The sequence below is a fragment of the Berghia stephanieae genome, chromosome 2, assembly GCF_034508935.2.
Source record: "Berghia stephanieae isolate SIO BIC M18660-M18661 chromosome 2, UCSD_Bste_1.3, whole genome shotgun sequence".
In the NCBI taxonomy this organism is placed as follows: Eukaryota; Metazoa; Mollusca; class Gastropoda; order Nudibranchia; family Aeolidiidae; genus Berghia; species Berghia stephanieae.
The window spans coordinates 108,452,605-108,471,774 of record NC_088361.1 but is presented as its reverse complement, the minus strand read 5'-3'; the positions used below and the strand labels follow the sequence as shown (position 1 = coordinate 108,471,774).

Sequence of the window (19,170 nt, the reverse complement as noted above, 5' to 3'; positions counted from 1 at the left end):
TGAATGAGCTATTAAACTATAAGCGTTGGACTTTATTGCAGCGTGACAGCGATCTAGATGTTCAAGTTTCAAGTTTTAGAATAATTTGATTTATCAAAACTGATTTTTGCCCACGACGATTCGGACTGTCCAAGTACACGAACTCTTTAGTAGATACCAAGCAGGCTTGAGAAAAGATTTCAACTACAAGATATGCATAGAGCATATTTGTTTTATTGTTCTACAACGACATATTACATTGTGTATATAAAAACATGGCAAATTTAGTGAATGAAAGACCTATTTTATTTAATAACCACAACCTTTACCCCAAAAATTTTGAAACTTAAAAATAGATTTATTAGATATTTTCAATCTGCACAAACAAGTTGCATTTCAAAAAAAATATTGCATTGTAATATATGTCACGTTACTGTAGAACGAGCTTAGGTCTCAATGGGATATTAGCTTTAGGCGACCATGAGTTGTTATTTTTCAAACCTGTTGCTTTGCTATCTTGTGTTGGCAACGCCTCTCAGTCGTCCTATGAACACTACTCACTATGGTTATATAAACCCATGGCAGGCCGCAAAAAGCAGGGTTGATTTTGTGAAAAACGTTCGGGGCCGGAAAATAGAAAGGTATAGTGCAGGTCACTGTACTGTGTAAGTCAGTAAATGGGTGACCAAAATCATTGCATAAAGAAGGCAACTTTATGCAATATCAGTCTGATCAATAAAATCATAGTACAGAGAAGGCAAATCTGTCAATATTTACTTTGCATATGTTCCAATAAAGTATAACACAGAGAAGGCCGAAACTGTGTTATACTGGCCGGTTAAATAACAAACTAAATATAACACATGAGACAAAAAACGTCGGTTCGGTGACGAATTAAAAGGCGACGTGTGTCGTAATATCACATCTCCATGAAAGAGAGTGATAATAAAAAGGTGCCCGTTAAAAATTGAGTCGGTCAAATCTCCATCCAGATCCAAAAGGATAGTGCTAAGTCTTGGACGTAAAACAAATTTGAGAGGCACGGTTGTTCTCAATATTTGTTGGGCCGTGATAGGTACAGAGTGAAGAAGTATCCACACTACACATCTTCATGAAAAGTCAGAGCAACGCTCTTACAAGATTACAGAGGAGCAAACCCGAGACGACAACATGACAAGATTTGTTTGTGTGTATTGTATTGTCTTCATATGTGTTACTGAATAGGTACGTTTTGGTTGTCAAAACCTCTTCATTTTATTTTGACATTTTCTTTATTTCAAAAATAAAAGTTATAATTAAATTAAACCAGCAGACTTGCTTAATAATTTAAAGCTATACTTCTGTGGGGACCTTTGCAAATTCATTAGTCCGATTGTGGTTGAAAATATCTTTATAATATTTTAATGCCATAAAATCAGTGACAATATTATATTAATAGATATCTAAAGTTGTATTCGGACAAGATAACCTATGTCCCGTCCTACATGTTAAGTGTTGCTGTTGACCAGGGACCCCTTGTAAAGCGCTTTAAGCACATTTAGTGGATATTGCGCTATATAAAGCTCAATTTAAATTTAAATTTACTAGGGCACATATATCTTCTAACCTTTAGTAGTTTTGTACCCATAAACAATGTAGAATATTAGGAAATACAGACCGCTATATGATTTCAAAAGAAACGATTTTAAAGGAGATTTAAAGGGATTTGAGGTAAAATTCCTTTGTTTTATTGACAATGGCACTGTGCATTGCAGAAACAAAAAGATATTAATAACCGAAACGGGTTCACTTATAATGAAAGAACATTGTTCTACAGTTGTCAAAAGAATTATTCTTACAATGGAATCGAACAAAAAACAAATATAAATGAAGTTTTTAAACAAAAGATTCCAAGTGAAATTATTCTTTGTGAACATGTTTGATAAAAATAAATGTTGATTGGTAATAGAAAACCTGTATTGGTATTGATTTAGGGTAGTAACAAACGAAGCAACGTGCTTCAAAGAAATATTATTGATCTACATAGCCTTAAGAATTATTTCACCGAGGGTCTTTAAATAATTCATATCCAAATCCTTGGACAACAATAGTTTCTATTCTGAAAGAAATGTTCAGTGAATCGTATAACCGCGTAATGGCGAGAAATGTTTTTCTTATCAATTCAAAATTTCATCCATCATGTGTTTTGGCTAATCGTGTTTCTGAAAATAATTAATGCCGAATTATCCTGGTGTTTTTTTTCAATAATGAGAGCAGTAAAAGCGATGCGACCCATGGTTTGTACACAAGTCCATGATGCATCAAAATGTGCGGCTATGTGGTCTAGTGGTATGACACTCGCTTTCGGATCGGAAGGTCCTGGGTTCGAGCCTCGCTCGGCGCATAGTTGAGTCCTTGGAGAAGGCTCTTTACTCACATTCTCTCACCGTACTCAGGTGTAAAATGAGTACCTGGCCGTTAACAGCGTTGTCTCTGTCCCAAAAATTTGTAATATCGCCTGACATGCGTCATGTCTCGTCCTACATGTTATGCGTTGCTGTTGGCCAGGGACCCTGTAAAGCGCTTTGAGCACGTTTAGTGGATATTGCGCTATATAAACGCTCACGTTTAAAAAAAAAAACTTTCAAGCTCGATAGAATACGGTAAGGCTCGATACCAGAGTAGAATTAAATCGAGCCTCGCCTATAAAAGGTTAAAATAGCAAAACAAATGATGAATAGATGTAAGGACCCATAGGAAACGAATTAAAAAAATTTTTTTTTTAATTTCTACTATTTTCGTTTTTGTATTATAAAGCAGAAATTTCATAAGAATTGAAGTGAATAACCCATTTCCGTCTAAAAACCAAAGCATAATCTAATCCGTTTTTTGAAAATCGTACTTTTCCCCATCGAGCACTCTCAAGATAGCGCAATTAATCATACTAGAATACTTGTAGAAGGTCTATTCATTCAAAAGTATTTCAAGGCACTTCACATAACCAAATATCGACAGAACCTACTATAATAGGCTTCAACAGTCATGACGTCAATTCCGTCGTAATGACGCATGGTAACTTAGTAACTGGCTCTAAACTATCGGAACAATGGCGGACGCCCTTATGAAATATCTCTCCGACGAGCATAAAAGTGTATCCAGAGGAGAAAAACATAAATAGGATCTTGTTTTGACTTTTATACATTCTGATCACAAGACATATGAAAAGTTCTAGCCAGCACGAAGAATAAAAAGTACCCATTTTCTTTGTTTAGAACCACGACGGCCGCCGTTGCTGGGCGACGTGACATAAGACTATTGAATCCAATTTCCTGTAAGATAAAGGTCTGAAAACGTATATATATGAGACCGTAACCATCGTTAAGTTATAGCCTGACACTGACCAAAAAATGACGTCAAAATACCAGTCTTTTGCTACAAAAGAACACAAATCGTGAGTTGTATTCAACAGTTCAACCAATGAAATAACTTGTTTCCTTGAGCTCTACTAACGACAACTCACTAGACGCTACACAAACCTAAAAAATGACGTCAAACTGCCAGTCCGAGAGGGATCTTGTGTCAGGCTATAGATAGTATGCAGATGACGTCACTCAGGCCTTTGTTATTGTTTTTGCCATCCGCGTTTGTGAGTTGTTCTCACTAAACTGTATTAACCAGACTATAAAAGTTAATGGTTACACAGAGTTTGTGTGTTGGTCCGTTATACTTCCGGATGACAATGTTGTGAACTCCTTGGCCAAGCGCATTCTATCTATAGATAGTATGCAGATGACGTCACTCAGGCCTTTGTTATTGTTTTTGCCATCTGCGTTTGTGAGTTGTTCTCACTAAACTGTATTAACCAGACTATAAAAGTTCATGGTTACACAGAGTTTGTGTGTTGGTCCGTTATACTTCCGGATGGCAATGTTGTGAACTCCTTGGCCAAGCGCATTCTATCTATAGATAATATGCGCTTGGCTAAGAAGCTCATAACATTGCCATCCGGAAGTATAATGGACCAACACACAAAACTGTGTGTATCCATGAACGTTTATAGTCGGGTTAATACAGTTCAGTGAGCATTACTCATAAACGCGGATGGCAAAAAAACATCAACAAAGACCTGAGTGACGTCATCTTCGAACTATCTAAAGATATAAGGACCCATAGGAAAGGAATTTTAAAAAAATACTATTTTCCTTTTTGTATTATGAAGCAGAAATTTCATAAGAATTGAAGCGAATAACCCTTTTTCGTCTAAAAACCAAAGCATAATCGAATCCGTTTATTTTGACCGTGCTTCTTCCCATCGATAATAATACTAGATATCCATTTGTGTAGTCTTTTCATACTAAAGAATTTCAATGTAATTTTACATTAACGAAATATGGACAGAACCTACTATAATTTCGAAGTGACAAATTAAGCAAGGAGCAGGCACTCGTGTAAGATAAAGGTCTGAACACGTATTCAATTTAAAAAAAAAAATTAAAATTGAGCTTTATACAGCGCAATATCCACTAAATGTACTCAAAGCGCTTTACAAGGGGTCCCTGGTCAACAGCAACATTTTAACATGTAGGACAGGACATGCCGCCTGTTAGACGATATTACAATTTTTCGGACAAAGACAACGCTGTTAACGGTCGGGTACTCATTTTACACCTGCGTACGGTGAGAGAATGTGAGCGTAAAGAGCCTTTTCCAAGAACTCAACTATGCGCCGAGCGCGAGGCTCGAACCCAGGACCTTCCGATCCGAAAGCGAGTGTCATACCACTAGACCACATAGCCGCACATGTATGAAACAATGACAGACGTGTACCTACCCTTGTGAACAATTAATCATAGTTATTAAATTGCTTCACTACAGGGTTGCCAGATTATTTTCAGGCATTCTGCCAACTGGATTTTAAAAATCTGCCAAATACCACAAAAATCTGCCAAACCGTATTATTTATAGTACCCCCCTTTGAAAACTCATCAGTTTTGTTAAACGAAAAATTCGCAAGGCCGATGTCATAATTTTTTTTTCATTTCCCAAGTTTGAAAAAACACTAATACATAAAAATTCCCATGGAAAACGTGGAAAATAAAATCTGCCAAATATCTGCCAAACTGCCAAACCGTTTTTTTCCCTGCCAGATGACTTCAAATTCTGCAAAAAAAAAAAGGACATTTGGCAGAAATTCTGCCAAATTGGCAACCCTATATCGGGTAACTTCTGTGGTCTTTTGTTTAGAGCAGCCAGGAAGCGACTATTGTTCCATAATATTATCAGTTAAAATTATCCCGTGGGACATTGAAAGGCATAGATATTGCCTATCCATTCTGCATATTGAAATGATATGATGTGAATCAACGACATATCATTACCAAAATAATATAGAAAAATAGGAGAACATTACTGCTCGTGGTCAAGGAAGGAAATACAAATGGTTATGAAGAAGAATTAATGCTAAAATAGAAATGTTTTAACAGATTTTTAAACAAGGATGTTAATACATATTTCCTTTTCTCTAACTTTCAAAGTAAGGAAGTTTATATTTTAGGACCATAAAATGATGGATGAAAAAAGTTCATTTATTAAATAACCTGATTATCCATATATCTTTGTATTTATGGCTCTAGGGATTACATTAACAATATTCAATGCAATAATATTTAAGGATTCAAGGATTGCTTTATGGAGTAGAAACTAAATTATATCGATAATAAAATCAATTTTTGATCATTTTAAAAATTACTATGAAGCAACTCCATGTTTAAAGTTTGATCCATAACACAATACGGTGATCTCTTTGTAAAGCACAATGTTTTTAACTAGTTAAGTGTCGTACTCTAGAAAAAGTCGTATTTAAAAATTTGGCCAAATAATTCGTCCTTCAAATATCGATCGATATAAGTACGACTTTGCGAACTCCCAGGTTTGAGAGATTTTTACAAGACGAGGGTCATTTAAATCAATCGATATTTTTATATCAATTTATTATTTTATATTTTATTTATTTATATTTTATATCAATCGAGTTTTCTGGCCAAATTTTTAAATACGAGTTTTTCCACGAGTACGGCAGTTAAGAGGTTAACTAAAGACCATTCAACGCCAAGAACATTAATCCTGTAATTAGCTCGGCTTCAAAGGACATTATTATTGATTATAGAGAATAAATGGTGTTGATTCGTTGACAAGTGAAAATGGGTAGCCGGTCCAGTGAATGTGAGATGTCATTTGTTACAAGTATCTTGGGTATTATGTAATACAAAAATAGGAAATGAAACATGACAAAAACGAAACACGCTACTAAACATTGTCTCGCTTCAAACACGATAATATCATATCAACAGACGACAAACTCTACAGCCACAACTATTGGGTCAACAAAGTGAAAATCATCTACATTCTCATGAAATTGCCTCACAGGCTTCATTTTTATTTTTTTATTTTCAGATATTTTATCTCCCACCGGCGACAACAAAACCTATTCTGACTGAAATGTTTTATCAGTTTAAAGACAACTTAGAGAATGCTCAGAACCATGTTCCGTTTATATGAAAGCAGTAACACACTTTATAGTCACCTGGAACAGCTACAAAAGACGTCTAAATTCTACGTCATGGCACGAGACCGAAGGGCTAGAGCTCAGGTGGTCGTTGGTTCGGATAAGTAAGTAAGTAAGTTTATATGAAAGATGGTTTTGTTTAATTGTTAAAAAGTTATAAGAATTTTTCAAAAGTTTCTCATTCTGAAGTTACACAACCGTATCTAATAACGCATTTTGATTTTTTTTTTAATTGTAACGGAAACTATGTGTCATTTCATTTCTTAAATAGCAATTTGAAGATTATATTTCCATCTCTAATTTTGTAATCCGAATTTGAGCTCGCCTGGCGCATGCAGCTATGAGGTATGCGTTTGGAATTTCAAAAGGCAATGTTAAGTTTTTTTTTTAATTAAAAAATTAATGAATGAAATTGATTAAAACATCGGTGTCGCTCAAAGCTTTAACTCCGTACTCAAGAGACCGTGGGTCTTGCATGTATTTGTTAGACACCACATTTTATACCATGTTTATACAATGTGCGGTTATGTTAACAGCGTTGTCTTTGTCCGAAAAATTGTTATATCGCCTAACAGGCGTCATGTCCCGTCCTACATGTTAAATGTTGCTGTTGACCAGGGACCCCATGTAAAGCGCTTTGAGCGCACATTTAGTGGATTTTTTCTCTCTCTATATAAAGCTCAATCTTTTAATTTTTTAAAAATCTTATCAGCATGAATAAAATTCTCTAAGTACAACAAATCAACCCTATTCCTATTTATATATGTAACCAACAGCATATTTTGTGACTGAGCCCTGCCCGCATTGGTTTGATTCGACATGCAAATAACTTTACGTCGGTTTGATGGATTAGGAAATCAGTCAATGAATGGCCACAGCCGACTAATATCAAAAGGACACGCATAACAATACTGCCGTATTATGAAAAACAAAAACAAACAAACACTTATTGCTGTTACTGTTACGTGGTCTTGTCGTGTGACACTCATTTCGGATCGGAAGGTCTTGGGTTCGAGCCTCGCTCGGCGCATAGTTGAGTCCTTGGAAAAGGCTCTTTACTCACATTCTTTCACAGTACGCAGTTGTAAAATGAGTACCACCACCAGGCCGTTATCTGTCGGAAAAATTGTAATATCGCCTTAATATCGCGTCAGGTCTCGTTCTACATGTTACGTGTTGCTGTTGGTTAGGATCCCTTTGTAAGCGCTTTGAGCTCGTTTAGTGAAAATTGCATTATATATAAAGCTCACGTTAAAAAAAAAAGATTGACCAGAATATTGGGTTTTCAAAAATCGTTCGATTTAAATACCATCATCTTGTCAAAAACTGAACTCTGAGACTTGGCGAAGTAACCCCCCTCGCGCCCCCCCCCCCCCCTCCCCCCCCCCCCCCTCCCCCCCCCCCCCCCCCAATAAAAAAGAAAAGAAAACAAAAAAAAAAAAAAAAAAAACACCCCAAAAAACCCCAACAAAATACAAAAAAAAAAATTAAAATAAAAAACACCAAAAAAGATTTAAAAAAAAAAATAAAAAAAGAACAAAAAAAACAAAAAAAAAAAAACAAACAAAACTAACAAACTTGAAATAAGAATAACATTCCCTTTATTCCGGGGGGAAGTTTTCTTCATTGTCCTATTAAAGGTAATGTTGAAATAATCCAGCGCAACACCGCAAAGTGAGGCTGGGCGAGGTAACTTCAACGCGAAGTCAATTCGAACTCGGTACCTTTAGAGTACTGGCAAATACCAATGCGCTGTCTCACTGTGCCCCATAATCTTTCCCAAGACAAAAGAGAGAAAGAGAGAGAGAGAGAGAGAGAGAGAGAGAGAGAGAGAGAGAGAGAGAGAGAGAGAGAGATAGAGAGAGAGAGAGAGAGATAGAGAGAGAGAGAGAGAAGAGGAGAGATAGAGATAGAGAGAGAGAGAGAGAGAGAGAGAGAGAGAGAGAGAGAGAGAGAGAGAGAGAGAGAGAGAAATCAGGAAGTTGTGCGCTTCGATTATCAAAGATACATGCTAGTGCCAAACCCAGACTCATAAATAATCTAAAAATGGCATTTATCTTACATTTTTATAATATTTAATTTTTTATCATAATTAATTGAACGATTGGCGATAATCAAGTGAATCCGAGCCGGCCAATTCTCCTGACAAATGAAGCGAATCTATTCTGCTATGCGGAGAAAAAATAACAACACGTTTTAAATTATTGGCCAGAAAACTCATTTGTCAAAAATCGATCCAAGGAAGTCCCAGATCTGAGAGATTTTAACAACATGAGAGTTATTTTAATCGATCGTTATTTAAAGAACGAGTTTTTTTGCCCAAAATTATGAATAATATGTTGTTTTTTCGAAGTACGGCAATATTATCGGGCCCATTTTTATGTAGACCGACTGGATTAATTCCTTTATTTGTCTAGCGAAGCAAGTAACTAAAAAAATCGGTTCTTAAAAGCGTATTCTAGTCTCTGACTATGTCGTCTTTTGCCTAGAACTGGGTGTAACATCGAACTCTCTCGTACACAATGGCAGGTAAGATACCAGTCTTCATACCTTTCCAACGCAAAAGAATTCCAAAGAGGAAATTAGCAACACGGTATAGCTATAGGTATTTCACTCCGTTTCATATTTGAACTTAATTTTACCATTGCCACATAGTGAATCAAGTCGCGTAATGTTGACTAACATTTCTATATTTAGGTCAATGAAACTCGAACAAATTTAAACAACAAAAAACAAACAAACAAAACAGGAAGTATGTTCTGTTGAATCACATAACTTTCACATTATTCAAGTCAGTTACAATGACAGCATAATAACTTTTGTCTCCATTATACTTTCTAATCGTTTTTCTTTTGTTCTTCGAAGCAAACCCTTCGACTTTGATCTCCTTCCACTCGCAACTTCCTAGACCGGTTAGATTCGGGTTCTTTTGGTTAAAAAAAATAACTTACAAAAAATGTGTACTATCGACGATTTGTACTTTTCTAATAGTTTTTTAAAGACAATGTCACTAGCAACAGGACACGTTTTGCCTCTGTCATTCGTAACCGACGGATTATCCTTCCCAGTCTCACAGCAGCTGCTATCTTGCCGACGTTATGACGTATCCTAGTAACTAGTTAGAGACTTCCGATAAAGTCCGACCCGAGCAAGGAACTAAAACGAGGCAAAACTTAGTCCGAAGGTACTGTGTTTTTACTCTAGGACTTTCTTGGTCAGCTCACACAAAAAGCGATTTTTTCTCGTCCTTGACTGCAATCAGTTACAAAGAGCTAGTCCGCCTTTATGAAAACGAGCCCAGACCTCCTCACAAAACGGCTATATGGTCTAGTGGTATGACACTCGCTTTCGGATCGGAAGGACCAGAGTTCGAGCCTCGCGCTCGGCGCATAGTTGAGTCCTTGGAAAAGGCTCTTTACTCACATTCTCTCACCGTACTCAGGTGTAAAATGAGTACCTGGTCGTTAACAGCGTTGTCCTTGTCCGAAAAATTGTAATATCGCCTAACAGGCGTTATGTCTCGTCCTACATGTTAAATGTTGCTGTTGACCAGGGACCCCTTGTAAAGCACTTTGAGCAATTTTAGTGGATCTTGCGCTATATAAAACTCAATTATTTTTTAAAACCTTCACCGAATTCCCCTGACGAGGTGGTCGTAGAGGAGACATGCGAGATGACTTTGCAGCAAGGGTCCGCCTTCGAGATCTGTCTTCAGTTTTCCTCATTTCCTTTTCCGTTCCTCTACATTATCCATCCAACACTTTGCCGTCTTCTCCTTTTCCCTCCCTCCAATGTCCCATGCATAAGGGTTCTTGCCAAAGTCTCACATGACCCAACCAAGACATTTTTCTTCTTTTGACTATAGACAGGAGGGATTCCTGTGAACCCGTTCTAAAGACAACTCATCTGTAAACCTCTTCATTCGACTTATGGTCTGTCCAAATGATTCCCAAAATGCGACTTTCACATTTGTTTTCGAATGATTGTATCCCTTTTGGGATTTCTAAGTATTATCTATCAGCCTTTGTTATCTCTGTAAATTACCTGTTCACGATAAATGGGTATCTAAGATACGACGTATGCACTATTGTGACGCATTTCATATCTATGGTATTTTAAAAGAAGAAATTGCAATAATGATGATGATGATGATGATGATGATGATGAGGAGGAGGAGGATTGCGATGAAGATGGTAATGATGATGACATCGATAAAGACAAATAAAGTAATAGATGCAATCCAAGTAAAGTATCAACGAGCAATATATAACAATGGTATTATTTTAATACTTAATGAACATTCATTACCTCTGTCCATCTCCATGATCCATATAAAACCTGAGGTCAGCCAACTGATGACTCGTGTCGAAAGAAATGGTTGTAGCAATGCTGGCATTGTTGATGAAACCTGTAGGGATATTTATCCTGTCTACGTGCATGATGGTTATGTATGGTGGTGGCTTCTTACTTTCTGATACACCAATGGCCGCCAAGAGGATGACCAAGATGGAGATCATGGCTCTGAAAAAAAAAATCAATCCACTATTTAATTGAGAAGTTGTGCGATATCAGATTTCCGTCAGATCAATAAAAGTTTTTATCAACATCCATCCGGTATAAACTCAACTTTATTTTGATCTCATGGAGATTTGCGGACATCAGAGTTCATAAGATCAAACCGTTAAACTCATGAAAAAGATTAATTTTAATCTAAAACAACAAAACTTTAAAGATATTTGATGGGTTTAATGGGAAAAATAATCTTGCATTGATTTATTTGAAGTGTGGTAATTCCAAAAGTAAGATCGCAAGAAATTAAAAATATGGACTATGTGATTTCAGCCCTCCCCCCTCTCACCAAAAAAAAATCTCAAAAACCAAACAAAAAAAAAAACAACAACAAAAAAACAAAACAAAACAAAACAAAACAACAGAAAAACCAAACCAAACAAATAAAAAAAAATTCTCTTTCAAAACTAAGAAAGAAGGAAACTTGTATAAGATATCAAAACCGTTTTCTTAAATCAAATTACTTTTGACCGTTACAAACATAATTAGATTTGCCATTATTAGACTTTAAAAAAGTGGATATTGTATGAGCTTTTGGTCTCGAACAGTTTATATTTTTTATCAAAAATTTCACCATGTAAAGTTAGTTCTCTCTTATTGAAAAGAAGGTGGCTCGTTTTTTAATTTAAAAATTATAATTCATCTATCTATATTCTAACTTTGCAATTTTAAATTTCACATTTAGTTTCTTACAATTATAGTAATTGCTTTATATGACACAATTTTGAACATTTAATTAATGCACATAATAATGAGACTATACAACTGGACAATGCATTACATAAGATACCTTATACTTTCATATCTATGGAAGCTTGTATGTAATACATAATCCTTACCGTCCAACCACAATATTTAACACCAAAGCTCCTATTACCTTAATCACCTTGGTCATCATCATCATCACCATCATCATCATCATCATCATCATCATCATCATGATAACGATGATGATGATGATGATGATGATGATGATGATGATGATGATGATGATAATAATAATGATGATAATAATAGTAATAATAATAATAATAATAATAATAATAATAATAATAATAATAATCATAATCATCATCATCATCATCATAATCATCGTCATTATCATCATCATCATCATCATCATCATTATCATCATCATCATCATCATCATCGTCCTCGTCGTCTATGTCATCGTTTATGTCGTCAACTGCATCCTCGTTATTATCAGCATACCTCTTGGAATCAATTGAATGTTACCATATTAATGTTTTATCTAATAATTACAATGCAGCTATGCACGAGAGGTTTGAAATAAGAAGAAACAAAACAGAAATATCACTAAAGCGATATTGTTATTTTACTTAAGGTTACCTGCTTGTCTTGTGCATGATTAAAACAGAAAATGTTTAATGTTCAATCAGAGGAAAATCTTTCTGCATCTTTATCTTCACATTCTCAACAAAAAGTTTTGTTTGAACTTTAAACTCATCGACTGTTTGTTACTGGACCTAACTTTGATCAGAAATTTACAACTGACAAACTGCGTTTAAATAAAAGATATTCACTATATAGTTGGTGCAATATGATAATATGCCACTCATTAATTTGAATTGCACTTTATATAATAGATCAATCACGAAATGTCTACTCACTAAACTTGGACAAGCACTCGCTGTCTGCTGATCAAAGCACTCGTGCAGAATATGATATTGTATCGAGAAATGAAGTGATCACGCATGCAATTCTTGAACCAGAAAATGATGTCGCTGACATGCGCAGAACGGCTCAACATAACTCCGCCTTAAAGGTCAAAATCAATATGCCAATTAAAACGGCATTCTTACCATTTGTATTAACTCTTTCAATCCTGGAGATTTTCGCTACTTTTCAAAATTGGAAAAAAATGTATTAAAAATAAGCATGTGCATAGATCGTTTTATTCAACTACCATAAACGTGTAAAAATGAAAAACATTACCGTTGATACACGCCTATAATTTGAACCAGAAAAATGTAATTAATGGGCATGGGGTATAAGTAACCCGGGTAAACAACCGATATATTTGGTGTTAGGGTTGAGTGAGTTACAGATAAAAACCCAAAACAATTTTATTACTTTTCCTACCGTTTTTTCACAACGACTTTTATGTACTTACCTACCTTTTTATTCTTATTTACTGTTTTTTAAAACCTGTTTTGTTTGGTGACAGCATCAAATATTTGGTACACATTGCGTTCATTTTGTTTAAAATTTACATTACGACATTGCAATGTATTGGAAGGCTTTGTGCAATGATTTCATGAAATTTTCATAACAAGTAGAGCGGACAACAATGGCGGCGCTTTTTGATTCGGTTAGATTCCACTCAGATATCTTTCCGGTTTTGCAGAAAGTGAACAGAAATGATATTTTGAAGAAAAAATACCGTTTACAGTTTTTAACAAAGGTTACAAAGCATATAGTTCTATAGTGTATCAACAGTTAAACATAGCGAGCATTTTTGTCTCATTAAAAAATAATACAGTATAAACTTTCTCTGTATTGTTGAAACTGTGAGTTGTTATAGATAGTATGCTCTTGGCTAAGATGCTCATAACATTGCCATCCGGAAGTATAACGGACCAACACACACAACTATGTGTAACTATGAACTTTTATAGTCTGGTTAATATACTATAGTGAGAATCACTCACAAACGTGGATGGCAAAATACAATAAAAAAGGCTTGAGTTACGTCAACTGCATACTCTCTATACAACTAGATAGGGATGCATTTAGGTAAATATCCTCTTGGTACCTTGGTGGAACATAAGGCGCCAACAAAGTTCCTCCAGGCATCTCTGTCCTGGACCAGCCAGCTCAGCTCATCCCATGTCTTTCCAGCTTCTTTCATCTCCTCTTCAACTATCCTCCTCCAGATGCCCGATGGTCTGCCTGTCTTTCTCTTTCCCGGTGGGGACCATCTTAGTGCTGTGTAAGGCAGTCTGGACTTTTTCATTCGGAGAACGTGACCCAGCCATTTCCATCCTCTGTGCTTGACTTCATCCACGATGTTTTTCATTCTTGTGTGCCTGGTGATTTATTCGGTGATAACATGTTGTTGCCAACCAAGTTTCAGGATTATGCAGAGGCATCTTCGTTAAAGCCCAGATGCATTTGATGAAACGCATATTCTCAGTATATTGTGCGGCTATGTGGTCTAGTGGTATGACACTCGCTTTCGGATCGGAAGGTCCTGGGTTCGAGCCTCGCTCGGCGCATAGTTGAGTCCTTGGAGAAGGCTCTTTGCTCACATTCTCTCACCATACGCAGGTGTAAAATGAGTACCTGGCCGTTAAACAGCGTTGTCTCTGTCCCAAAAATGTGTAATATCGCCTGACAGGCGTCATGCCTCGTCCTACATGTTATATGTTGCTGTTGGTCAGGGCCCCCTTGTAAAGCGCTTTGAGCACGTTTAGTGAATATTGCGCTATATAAAAGCTCAAGTTTTTTTTTAATATGTCATAGAAAGCAGGTGATGAGAGGAATGGAAGTATAAAATTTCGACATCATTATTGAAAAATCCAGTATCAGCAGTCTCAAATATGCATAATATGACGTCGGGCATTCCAACACTGCTCTGAAGATGGCGTCAATTTCTACTTTTTACAATACAATGTTATGACGATCTACCAAATTACCGATAATTTTCCGGAATTCATGATCAAATCTGAAACCATCCGGTATATGTCACAATGACATTCGCAAAGTGATACAGACCGTTAGAACGACGAATACTGGTGGCCGACGATTTTATATATAGGGTGCAAAATCGGCTGGTTCACCTGAAACCGGCCACTTGAGCGTTACATTTTACGACATCACTATACAGCATTGGTCTTATTTCTGGCCAGCAGTCTTCCATTCTCTGAGACGACCACAGATAAGGCTTGTGTGTCCGGTAAGCCTGAATCTACTCTCTCTCTCTCTCTCTCTCTCTCTCTCTCTCTCTCTCCTCTCTCTCTCTCTCTCTATATATATATATATATATATATATATATATATATATATATATATATATATTGAAAATTGAACTGAGGGTCAAACATATGACATTTATTCAAATTTATAATATCGTTGATGATAATGAATATAGATAGTATGCTCATTTTGTTCAGCTTGACACATTGATATGTTTACAACTTTCATAAACAAAGCTGAGTGTTTACATTTCTGAAGAAGTATCCAATCGTTGGACAGCAACAAACCATATGATTGATGACTTGGTTGGACGAAAACATGAATATAGATCGCTCCCATTGATTCTTACTTTTCACCATCCGATTTATCCCAGCATATTACCGGTTTGGGTTGATGGATCAGCTATTATGTTATTGTGCATTTCCATTTGACACCACAGAAGCAAACACAACTTCCGCTTACTGGTCTGCATGGCTCGAATTGACTATAATAATAATTACTAGTAATAATAATTGCTATCCAATAATTAATACAGTGAATTAAGTTGATAACCAAAACCATCTAAAGAAATCAAGTCAAGCGAAGGCACATTTTGCCGAAGCACTTGTAGAACTGTCGGATGTGATGATTGTTAAGTTCTTAATTCGAGTACTTCATTGAAAAATCGATAATTTAACCAATTAACTGCTGGAAAAATTCGTATTTAAAAATTAGACCAGAAAACTCGTCCTTCAAATATCGAACAACTTGAATTATCCTCATCTTGGCAAGAACGATGAAACCTGGGACTTCGATAATTCCCATGTTTGAGTGTCTTTGCCAAGATGTTGGGTCGTTTAAATCGATCGATATTTGATGGGCGAGTTTTCTGGTCAAACTTTGAAATACACGTTTTTTAAGAGTTCGACAGTTAACTGGTGAGTAAAGACAATTACTTCTACATGCAAGAAACACCTCACAAAGTTTTGTTATTGATTGGGTATGACATGCACTTTCAAGACGTTTGTTGATTGATCGTGTAGCCAGCTTCCTTCATCTCAAATGGAAAAAAAAAACAAACCCTATTATAAACTTGTATTTTATATAGAGTGTCATTCAAACCAAAAAGAGGAATAATTTTGTCCTCATATTTCTCTACCCTCTTTGTCTTGCTATGCAACATATTAAAAAAAAAGTTGAGCTTTTATATAGGGCAATATCCACTAAAATGTGCTCAAAGCGCTTTACAAGGGGTCCCTTGTCAACAGCAACATTTAACATGTAGGACTGGACATGACGCCTGTCAGGCGATATTACAATATTTCGGACAAAGACAACGATGTTAACGGCCAGGTACTCATTTTACACCTGAGTACGGTGAGAGAATGTGAGTAAAGAGCCTTTTCCAAGGACTCATCTATGCGCCGAGCGAGGCTCGAACCCAGGACCTTCCGATCCGAAAGCGAGTGTCATACCACTAGACCACATAGCCGCACTATATACCAATATACCACTTTCAATATTTTGATCTTGCTCAAAAGCCCATATTTCAGTTTTACGGGCTCATTTATATTTGTCTTCATCATCCGCCTCCTACAAACAGACATAAAATCGCGATATGTACTCTGTGATCCGGATTGCTATCGGTGAAGTGGGGACAGGTTTTTGTTTTTTCCCCCAACAGGCAGTATGTCTCCTCCAAGTACTTAGGGTTGGTTATGATCATCTATTATCACATTGCATCTAAGATTAAAGATGCGTTACGGTGACGCCATACACAAGTTTGTTGTTTTCTGATATGATCAACAAGAGATGAAGTGAGTAGGAAAGTGCCAGAAGACAATAGAGAATAAAGACGTAGGCAGCTCTCATCAGTAAATTGTCGTTGGCTGTAAAAGTCAGATCAACTCAAGGCCCTATGTGCTGATTATACTTATTTGCTGTTATTTTGCCAGCCAGATCATAACCTAACCTAACTGACCAACTATCGATTTTACCACGAACGTCCAAGCCTCTGCACGTTCATAAACCAGTAGATGGTGAAGACCTTTATCCTTACTGTCAACCGGATTTAGCAGATAGATTCGTTGACCAACAATGTATAATGTGGAAATAAACAAATCAACACTTCCTTAATCTATACCTATTGAAAATACTACTAGATTCTTTTAAAAAATACCCCGAATAGTGCCATTGGCGGTGCCAATCAATAAACGAGTTAGAATATTTGATTGGCTGTATAAAGTTTCGTTTTCACCATGTTGTTGTTTTAGGCGCCATTGCTGCTTATCACTTGAAATATCTCGTGTGTCGTTCGATTGGTAACAATAGGTAACTTGGCGAACGACCCACGTCACGCGGTTCAGATATTTGTTTTTATTAAATTTGCTTTTGCAATATTTATTCATTTTGTTTCGAGTCATCGTTCCGTTACAACTTAAGCGATGTTACATTATTTTGTACAAAGGTCTCTCTTGTTTATCCGTTTTATTGCAATGTACTGGCTTCAAGTCATGGACAACAATTAGTGTTTTAAATAAATCGCCGATCGATTTATCAGTTTTCAGTATGATTTTTTTCCTTTATTAAGTTCATTATTTTACCAACATAGCTTTAGTGCAAATTAAGAAGTTCGACCGATTCAGTAGTCTAATGTTTATATAATGCTAATATATTTGCAAACCATGATAATCATGAGTTTCAGAAATAAATCACAATGATAGAGCTATCGATCTATTTTTATTCCTCCCAACTGTTTTCATTTTGTTGACATTACAGAAAATTTTAAATGGCTATCAAGATTCACCCAATTATCATGATGTTTGGAAACCAAATTATTCTGTTAATATCTTGAGAAATATTCGACGACTTAAAAATAGAATTAAATTATAAAAAAAGAAGTAAATGGACCAATTTTCTCTATGCACAAAGGCCGTTTGATTCAACAAAGTTTGCTTTTTGGTTAAATAAAAAGTAAACATTACAAATAAAATGCCATGGCCTTGATGGATATCGAGGTCATTTAGTTTTTATTGCTCTAATAACATAGATAGGTCAATATTTATATATAGAACTCGAACTTGATAATGTTTACCTCCGCTTATTTTCTACGTTTACTGGTTCGGTATTCGTATTGTCCAGAAATGGAACAATTTGAAATTTGAAACAAAGAATGCAAAATCTATAGATTATTTCAAGGTGTTAGTAGACAGGGAATTACATGATGGGAGTTTTATATATGACGAATAATACTTTTTTGCACTACTGTTGACAGGGGTTTCAGTCTTGTATGTATATATTATGCATTGTTATATTATTATTATGGTTATCTTCTATATGCGCGGGCGTGTGTGTGTGTATCTGTGTGCTTGGGTGTGTGTGCTTTGAATGTCACGGTTAAAGATATATGTTTGTACACCACATTTGCATGAGTACATTTAGGTTGAAATATTATCTTTACCAGTGTATCATTATTGTAATCTTTAATCAATAGATTTATGGCATTACTATTAATATTAAGGGCATTCAAGGGATTTTATCCTATTTTGTCCTATACCATATGTTATGTTATGTTATGTTACTAATATTTCCGGACTAGCTATTACGTACCATTTTGATTGTCGATATTCTTGTGACATTGACACAACGTAGATACGTATTACGTTTGTTCTTTCGAGCCACAAAGATTTAGTCTTCCTCTGTCATGACAATAATATAAGTTTTTTCCCCTCCTCCTTCACCATCACTACATCCTCTTTGTCTTCTTCTCCCTCCCCCCCCCCCATCTCCTCCTCCTCCCCTCTTTCTAATCTTTCTATTCTTCTTTTTCATCTTAATCTTCTCCTTCTTCTTCTTCTTCTTCTTCTTCTTCTTCTTCTTCTTCTTCTTCTTCTTCTTCTTTTCCTACTCCTTCTTCTTCTTCTTCTTTTCCTAATCCTCCTTCTTCTTCTTCTTCTTCTTCTTCTTCTTCTTCTTCTTCTTCTTCTTCTTCTTTCTTCTTCTTCTTATTATTATTATTATTATTATCTAGACATGCTTCGAATCGCTCTATTGTTTTTTCGATATTTTTGGATGAAATGGGAATGTATAGCTGGGTATCATCGGCGCAGAGATGATGACTGAGACAGAAGGTTGCGATGATGTTGCTTAAGGGCTTTGTG

The 19,170-nt window shown here is 35.9% G+C and overlaps 1 protein-coding gene across 2 annotated transcripts in view; it reads right to left on the bottom strand.

The window, feature by feature from the left end:
- The window catches only part of LOC144966196 (uncharacterized), a 118,505-nt gene extending 105,691 nt beyond the window's left edge, over positions 1 to 12,814 (bottom strand). Inside the window, exons 1-2 of one of the 2 annotated variants that reach the window (XM_078902358.1) lie at positions 12,724 to 12,814; positions 10,832 to 11,044 (exon numbers count right to left, since the gene is read on the bottom strand). In XM_078902358.1, coding sequence (XP_078758484.1) covers positions 10,832 to 11,040 — 209 coding nt within the window. In that variant the 5' untranslated portion in view covers positions 11,041 to 11,044; positions 12,724 to 12,814. Of the gene's footprint in view, positions 1 to 10,831; positions 11,045 to 12,442 lie in introns of both variants that reach the window. The other variant, XM_078902357.1, reaches the window with a different exon arrangement.
- Positions 12,815 to 19,170: the final 6,356 nt, after the last annotated feature.